This window comes from Leptonychotes weddellii, chromosome 6 (assembly GCF_054177405.1).
Source record: "Leptonychotes weddellii isolate Sample4059 chromosome 6, ASM5417740v2, whole genome shotgun sequence".
In the NCBI taxonomy this organism is placed as follows: domain Eukaryota; kingdom Metazoa; phylum Chordata; class Mammalia; order Carnivora; family Phocidae; genus Leptonychotes; species Leptonychotes weddellii.
In genome coordinates this window covers 129,872,279-129,881,278 of record NC_138374.1, presented here as the reverse complement: position 1 = coordinate 129,881,278, position 9,000 = coordinate 129,872,279, and the positions used below count along the sequence as shown (strand labels likewise).

General features: G+C 42.4%; 1 protein-coding gene across 1 annotated transcript in view; it reads left to right on the top strand.

Moving 5' to 3' along the window:
- The first annotated feature begins 3,222 nt into the window (after positions 1 to 3,222).
- Positions 3,223 to 9,000, top strand: part of LOC102731808 (flavin-containing monooxygenase 5-like) — an 11,049-nt gene continuing 5,271 nt past the window's right edge. The window contains 5 exon segments of the mRNA XM_081823214.1: positions 3,223 to 3,357; positions 3,905 to 4,135; positions 7,266 to 7,305; positions 7,755 to 7,897; positions 8,685 to 8,884. Coding sequence (XP_081679340.1) covers positions 3,223 to 3,357; positions 3,905 to 4,135; positions 7,266 to 7,305; positions 7,755 to 7,897; positions 8,685 to 8,884 — 749 coding nt within the window.

The following is a 9,000-nucleotide window of genomic DNA, read 5'->3' as shown; positions in this document are numbered from 1 at the left end:
TATATGAGTATGTTTTTGGTCAATCGCTCCCAGTTCCTATTCTAGCTTTGGTGATAAGTCTCTATCAATTAAAATGCGTTTATATTCATTATCTATCATCCCAGGCGATGAAATGTTTCCTCATGTTTTCCAAGTTTCACTATAGATCAGTTTCCAAGCTGTATACTGTCCTCATGAAGTCCCTTCTGGGCTTCTTGTTACCTTTGGTTAGTTAGACTTTGTGAGACCAACACAATTACTAAAATTTGACGACATGCCAGCTTCTTACCTGAACTCCAACTTTAAAAGCCAGGTGGAAAGGAAAGAGACAAGGGGAGGAGTTTTTGCAAATTAGTCATCGCATAAAACTCACCTTGGTGGGCTACCTCAGTGTTAGGAAGAGCGAAGGAGAAGGCAGTAGTCTCCTGAAGAGACAGGATTCAGGAGCCTATTTCTTTACCTCAGTGCCGGGAGATTTCAGGAGCAAATCGGCTTTTATTTTTCTTCTTACTATAGGTTAGTTTTATGACCTTTATTTCCTTGAAGACATTGGGGCTTAATGGGATTTTTAAATTTTTGTTGTATGCCATATACCTGCATGATTAGAATAATATCCTGTGTTCTATATACACAATCAAAAGAAAAAGGTTAGCTAATGCATATGGAATATTCACAAGGGAAGGAAAAAATAGACCAGGACTTCATTCAAAGAGCAACTCATTACCTTTTCCAGCAGGGAAGAAGACAGATTGGAGGCAGCGTCAGCTATACTTTTGGAGAGAGATCTGGCCCACTGAGGTTTCATTTGGGTTTGTTTCAGATGAGGGGCTAAAGAGACCGAGATGATGGGGCACAGGAGTTTAAGGGGAGCTGCTGGAGGCACAAGAGGGTATAAATGATCAAGGATGCTCCCCCAACACACTAAACACAGATTGTATGTGCTAATAGCCTTTTATTTCACCAGCCAGGGAAGTTAAATACCCAGGAGAAAAGTATTTGACTCGATGTTTTTGACATTTGAGAGGTGATTTTTCAAACAAATGTATGTAACCCAGTGAAACATAATAGCCTTGGCATTTAAAAATGGGCACTGGTGGGGCACCTGGGTGGCTCAGTCAGTTGGGCGGCTGCCTTCAGCTCGGGTCGTGGTCCCGGTGTCCTGGGATCGAACCCCACATCAGGCTCCCTGCTCAGCGGAGAGAGCCTGCTTCTCCCTCTCCCTCTGCCTGCCGCTCTGCCTACTTGTGCTGTCTCTCTCTCTCTATCTATCAAATAAATAAATAAAATCTTTAAAAAAAAATGGGCGCTGAGTATTTGGATCTACTTTTCAAATTAATAAATGCAATATTCATTATCCATGTATTTCTGTTGATAGCAATTTCTTTGTTAATATGCACTCATTCTGCTACTTCGTGATCCAGGATGTTGGCTGATATTACAGTCCTGCTAAGTACTTGAAAAACCTATGCATTAACTACTGTATTCAGGGGGATTATTTAGGTACTTGCTGCTGTCATTGGGTAAACTCATTGCCTATAGCCTCTGGATATATTTTCAAGCAGTAGCAACACATCGGTGGAACAGGGTTATGTTAATAAGCCTTAATTTAAAGGAATTTACCAAGGAACTCCAGATTAAAAAATAGTCACATATTTTAATAGCTGCTCTAATCCACTATAATATAAACTTGTTAAAATGCAGTACAGAATTCCGTTCAGTTTCTCCTTCAGAGAAAAATTCAGAGTAAAGAGCAAAGATACAGGGAGAAAATGGCCAGATGATAGTTAAGGAAGCCTCTCTTAAGAAAGCTCTATTTCTTTTTTTTTATTAAAGATTTTATTTATTTATTTGACACACAGAGAGAGAGAGAGAGCATGAGCCAGGGGAGGGGCAGAGGGAGAGGGAGGAGCAGACTCCCTGCTGAGCAGAGAGCCTAAGGCGGGGTCGATCCCAGGACCCTGGGATCATGACCTGAGCCGGAGGCGGATGCTTAACTAACTGAGCCACCCAGGTGCCCCAAGAAAACTCTATTTCCTAAAAAAAGAAAAGAAAATTGGGGGGGGGGGACTCTATTTCTTCATGATTTAGCTGAATAGAAGAGGATGGAACAACCTCGTAGAGCAGATAGGATGAGGAGGATAGTGTCCTCAGAGGCACTCACTGGTAAGTGGCATCTCTGAGTACCTGTTGATATTGTCCAAATATTTTCTTTGCTCCATCCTTTGGAAAGTGCACTACCTGATCTGACCTCTGAGACTGATCCTGACTCTGACACTGACACCTAATACTTCCTTTCCAACCTCATTATGCACTCTACCCATTTGGCACCCCCTCACAAAGCTTCCCTTGCTTTTCTTCAAAAATACCCAGCATGTTTCTGCCTCAGACTCTGCTTGGAATTCTCTTTCAGATACCCACAAGTAGGCTCGATCTCCCACTTCCTGCTTAAATGTCATCAGGTAGCCCTTCCTTGACCATGTTATAGAAAACAATACCCTGCTCCCTTTTTCTCCATAGTATGCATCATCATCCCGCTTACTACTTATGTACTTCTTTGTTTATTCTCCACCTGTTTTCAAGGAACTATGTCAGATCTGTTTGCTGCTGTATTTGCTCAACTGAAGTAGTATCTGGCACGTAGTAGGTGCCAGCAAATGTTTACTGAATGAATGAATTGTAGAAGATTAATCTTTGGTGTGAAGACAGTTGAAGTACTTTTCTGAAGACCTTTTACAGGGTAGCTTGCGCTCTGCCCCAAGAAGGTGTGATGAGTGATTGATGAAACGCTCTGTTGGAGTTTTCTTCCCCCCAATCCCCATTCCCACTTCAAATCCTATCACAGGGCAAAAGTAGGGATTCTCTGGCCTAAATCAAGAGTAAACTGTGCAGAAGTACCCAACATGAGTGTTTCAGCAAGTGGATAGTAGTAGCAGAAGGAATTAAAAGTCAGTTTGGGCAAAATCTGTGTATGGAGAGGTGTGTGTGTGTGTGTGTAACTTTAGGAGTCAAATCTTTTTTCTTTTTTTTAAAGCAGTCTACTTTGTACTTGAAAAAGAGAAAGTATGGTGTGAGGTAGGGTTTTCTGTCACTCAGAGAGCCTTTGAATTGGATAACAACTTTGAGTAGGACATTTCTTAAATGCATTAGCTAGCAATTTTCTATAATGATCTTTCATTATAGAAAAAAAGTACATGACAAGAAAAATCCGATGTTCTACTAATAAATACCCTGATACAAGACGCAATGCCAGGAAAAAGAATTGCGGTGATTGGCGCTGGAGTCAGTGGATTGGGTGCCATTAAGACCTGTCTGGAGGAGGGACTGGAGCCCACCTGTTTTGAAGGAAGTGATGATATTGGAGGACTGTGGAGATACGAGGTAAGTTTGAATAGACTATGCTTCCATATGTGTGATGGCAGCTTTTCCATATCTGGGAAATAGGAATGCAAAGACTCCAGCAGTAACTTATCCTCAACTACTAGCATAATAAGTATTATTTTTATTAGTGCCTATACCTGTACTTTGAATCCCAATCTTTTTTTTTTAAAGATTTTATTTATTTATTTGACAGAGAGAGACACAGTGAGAGAAGGAACACAAGCAGGGGGAGTGGGAGAGGGAGAAGCAGACCCCCGCTGAGCAGGGAGCTCGATTCAGGACTCGATCCCAGGACTCTGGGATCATGACATGAGCTGAAGGCAGACGCTTAACGACTGAGCCACCCAGGCGCCCCTATTATTTGCTCTTTTAAACCATTTACGACAAGGTATCTTATCTCTTAGTGAAGGTACTGGAAAAGCAACCTTACTTTCTTTGAAGGAATTCATCCCAGGAGCCTCATAATTTGACAAACAAAGGAATTGATTTTTTTAAGTGTTACTCTTGTATTCTAAAAGACAGGGAGTGTCCTTATTTTTCTTGGTAGGAGAAGGCCAAGAGTGGCAGGCCAAGCATCTATGAATCTGCCACCAGCAAAACTTCGAAGGAGATGACAACCTACAGTGATTACCCGTTCCCCGATCACTTCCCCAACTACTTGCACAATTCCAGAATCATGGAGTACCTCAGGATGTACGTGCAACACTTTCACCTAACGAAATATATCCGGTTTCTGGTAAGTGAGGCAGGAAACTCTCAGCAAGTGCAGAGCCTCTTGGTGGAGTCAAGAGCCAGGCCAGCGTGAGGGGCAGGAAGGCACACCCATTCAGGCGGGGAGGTTAGCTCTACGAGCATCTCCGGTAAAGTCAGCAGGACCTTCCCTCCTCGCTTCCTTCAGGAAAAAGTCTGATGGATTGGTTGAAACACCAGACTATATGCACCGGGTGTTGGCTCATCACCAACTACATTTAGGACTGCAGCTGGAGACACTCTGACCTCCATCTCTACTTTAAAAAGCCTTGGTAGGGAAACCAGCTTCAAAGAAACTCTTTCAGGAAACCCCAAAGGAAAGTAGTTATAACCAACCTTACTCATTGAGGCCCAAAACTCTGGGACAGGGATGCATATTCTTTCAGGGTCCATTCAAATAATACATAATGTTATAAAATTAAAATTACTAATATCCTATCACCACAAGTTCTAGGCTATTTTAAGAGAAAAGTGCTACATTTTTCCACAACTGGAAAGCAAAAATGTGGGAGTTGTTTTGTGTTGGTAATAGTTTGGAGTAAATACGGAATGCCTGGCTGGCTCAGTTCGAAGAGCATGGGACTCTTGATCTCGGGGTCATGATTTTGAGCCCCACAATGGGTGTAGAGATTGCTTAAATAAATAAATGAAAACTTAAAAAAAATAGTTTCAAGGGGCACTGGGTGGCTCAGTCATTAAGCGTCTGCCTTCGGCTCGGGTCATGATCCCATGGTCCTGGGATCGAGCCCCACATCGGGCTCCCTGCTCCTCGGGAAGCCTGCTTCTCCCTCTCCCTCTGTTCCTGCTTGTGTTCCGTCTCTTGCTGTGTCTGTCTGTCAAATAGATAGATAAAATCTTTAAAAAAAAAATAGTTTCAAGTAAATAGTAGGATCAAAGGGACAGAAAATATATTAAGATTTAGCTTTATTCCTGAATGTATACGTATATGCATAGCATGATGACTATAAATAGCCATGTACATATCTTAGAAGCTACTGCTATGCTATTGTTTACTATCTGGAAGCTTAAGCACCTTGCATATAAGAAATGGTGTGGGAATGGTCTACCTGCAAAACATCTCCCTGTTTATCTCTAGGGAACAGGATATACACCCAGTCTTCTCAAAAAGTGCTGAACTTGAGAGTCCTTTGGAGTTCTCAGGAAATTCTAGACTTCCTCCACTTCCATTGCTATGAGTGTCTGTTTCCCAGTGTATGAGAAGATAGAGAAGGTTAAAATTGGTCAAGAGAAATCTATTAGTTGGTTCGTTAGTTAGAAATTTAAATATTCCTGTATTCATTCATTCAACATTCAGTCAAGAAATACCTATCCAGCACCAATTGTCCAGAGGCTCAGCAGAGAACAAAACAGGCAAAACCTCTGTCCCTGAGGAGTGTGCATGCAGTAGATGGACACAGACAAAAATGGGATAAATATGTGGGAGACGATGACTGTGGAAAAGGGGAGAGCTTTTAGGAATGGGGGTTGTGATGCAAGATCAGATAAAGTGGCCAGGTAAGGTTTCCATGAGAAAGGGACATTTGAGCAAATGCCCAAAGGAATTGAGGAAGTGAGGCAGCTATAGGGAGAAAGCGCACTGTGCAGAAGGAAGAGCAAGTGCAAAGGCCTCAAGGTGGGAGTGTGACTCACGGGTCCTGTGGGGTGGGAGTGGAAGGGGTAGGAAGGAGATGATGTCAGAGAGTGAACAGTGAGCCATTGTTTTCACTCTGGCTTTGACTTTGAGTGAGGTAAGAGCTGTTAGGAGGTTTCAAGCAGAGGAGAGGGATGCTCTAATCTCTTTGGCGGCAGCGTTCAGAATAGTCAGGGAACAAGGTGGTAAGGGTAGAAGTGAGGAGACCAGGGAGGAAGCTCTTGCACGAGTTCAGGTGAGAAATGATGGTAGGTTGGACCAGGGGGTGACAGTGGAGATATAATGAAGTGCTCGGATCCCGAGTATAGTGCGAACATAGAGATGATGGAATTTGCAGATGGACCAGATGTGAGATGTAATCGAGAGATGTCGAGGATAACTCTCATGTTGTTGGTCCCAGCAATTGAGTTGCCATTTCTGGAGACAGGCAAGACTGCAGGAAGAGCTGATTCTACCTGTATGAGGGAGGAAGATTGAGGAGGCCACAAGGTAACAAGGTTGAACAGATGCTCATTAAAAATGAGGGAGGGTGGGCTGAGATTAAAGATACTTAAGGAAGAACATTAAACCTATTTCTTGAGTACTATATAAGAATGTGTTAAGGGATCCTTATACCATTCCTATGAGCTAAGTGAAACCATTTCCATTTTACACATTGCAAATGTCACTAGTAGAGAAAAAGCTGAGATTTGTGCCTATGTTTGTTTGACCTCAAAACCCCCTCGCATTTTGACCCACAGGGCAAAGTGTTCATTTTGGAATAGAAGAGAAATATTTCCTCCTGGGGAAAGGAGACAGAGGACAGATGGATGAACACAAAGTAACTTTTAGGTGTTGAGACACTCACTTAAGATTTTGTTGTTTTGTGGGCGCCTGGGTGGCTCAGTTGGTTAAGCGACTGCCTTTGGCTCAGGTCATGATCCTGGAGTCCCGGGATCGAGTCCCGCATCGGGCTCCCTGCTCGGCGGGGAGCCTGCTTCTCCCTCTGACCCTCCCCCCTCTCATGTGCTCTCTGTCTCTCTCATTCTCTCTGTCTCAGATAAATAAATAAAATCTTAAAAAAAAAAAAGATTTTGTTGTTTTGTAAAAATGAGAAAAAAGTTGTCTTCAGGAAATGAGATAAAATGCAGTGGGACCAAGGGGAGGGGAAAATACTGAAACAGCCACAGTGAGAAATTTGATGGACTATCAAACTTGCAAAGATGGAGTTTGGGAACAATAGATCCATGCCAGGAGTTTACTAGGGGAGGATCGAAGAACTGTTTCCAAAAGAAAGCTGGAGTTTGGGATCAGATTCTGTAGGGAGAAAGGAACAGGGCAAGGACTGACTAGGGCTGTCAACCATCACCAGAGGAGAAAATGAAGCCCATACGTGCAGACCTCAGTGTTGTTTAAAACGTGAAATGCTGCAAAATTAACCAGCTTCTATGGCTTTGCCATATGAGGTTTCTGCTTTAAGCCAGAGCAAATTTTTAGGCAAAAATACAAAGTTCCTACATTCTCTTAGCTTCAGATCCTGGTGGATGACGTTGGAGCTTTTGTCCCCAGTAGGAAAGCAGGGTGAAAAGTGCTGGTGGGAAGGGTGTACTGGGCCCAGGAAGAGATGAAAACATCTGGACAAGAATGAAGCTTGGGTTGGAAAAGCAAGACAGGAAAGTGGGTCCAAGCAGTAGTTATTAATAACAAGGATGAAGAATAAGGAAGATGTACTACTTAAATAGGAGCCAAACTCTTCTTTGAAGGTTTGGCAGGGTTAGAGGTAAGTAAAAAGGAGGCAGAAATTAGATGTCTGAATGTAAACATGCAACTTAGGGTCTAGAACAAAATTGTATGAGGATTTCTTCTGTCTGATGATGGGCAGACACAGTCCATAGCCCAGCATTTACAGAACAACAAAGCAGAAGTTCAAATAGGATGGACTTTGAGTTCAATAATAAGCTTTAAAAAATAATATGAAATAATGACCAAGGCTTGAGCAATACTTTCTTGCCCACAGGAATCAAGAGATTCAAAGGTCAATATATTCACAGCTGGGATTACAAGAGTCCAGAGAAATTTCGGGGGAAGAAAATCATCGTGGTCGGCATTGGGAATTCTGGAGCTGATTTGGCAGTTGAGCTCAGTCATGTAGCTTCACAGGTTTGGTTCCTACAATTCTCTTTCCCGAGATGCACCTTGCCCACTGCCCTCTCAGATGTTAACATGGCATGAAATATGTCAGGTGTACCCATACGCTGCTTCAATCCTGATTGTTAATTACCTCCTCACACTTGCTTTCTTGGTAGACATCTTGGAAATACAGTTAAAAAATGAGAATGGAATAAAAATAAACATTTCAAACTTTAGTGACTGCCATATGGTTTATTTTTACCAGAGCATGTAGACTTCACCATCTCAGCCACCAGTTACAAATATGAACTCTATCAGAAACCCACTTTAAATCCCTTTATTTTTCACTGACATTACATGTGATACATCTTCCAACTCTGATTCCTTCCATACTTATATTTCAAGGGATACTTATTAACTAAGTATTCTAAATTCTGTAATATCTAATAATTAGCAGATGGATGGTGTGTGGGAATTTGTTGATCGCTAGTCTCCTTGCATCACTGTGCTTGCCCAGAATTTGCAATATAAGAGATGGCAGGCATCAAACACTGCTTTGGAGACAGCACAGGAAGGATAGAGAGTGAGATCCGGAGGAAGGCATGGGGAGCTCTCTGGGACTGTAGGAAACCAGTCAGATGTGTCCCTTTGTATGAGTGTGTGTGCCCGGATCTGTTTGTCTATCTGTCTTTGAGAACAAGGCAAGATAGTTCTTGTCCATTTCTCATGAGCCAAATGAGAGATATCTGAAAAACTGGGAAAAGAAAGTCTTACATTGTGAGGCATCTATTTTTCATTTACTTGCATTCTCTCCTAGGTGTTTCTCAGCACAAGGCGGGGTGCATGGATTTGGAACCAGGTCTGGGATAATGGAATGCCCACGGACACTGTTCTCTTCACTCGTTTTAATGCTGTCCTCAACAAATTTTATCCTACATTCTTAATCAACAGATGGGCAGAGAATAAATTAAACACTCGATTTAACCATGATGTTTATGGTTTGCTCCCTCAACACAGGTGTGTCCTAGGATTTTTTTAAAGATTTTTTTTATTTACTTGAGAGAGAGATAGAGAGCATGTGAGGGAGAGAGCACAAGCGGTGGGGAGGGGCAGAAGGAGAGGAGAAGCAGACT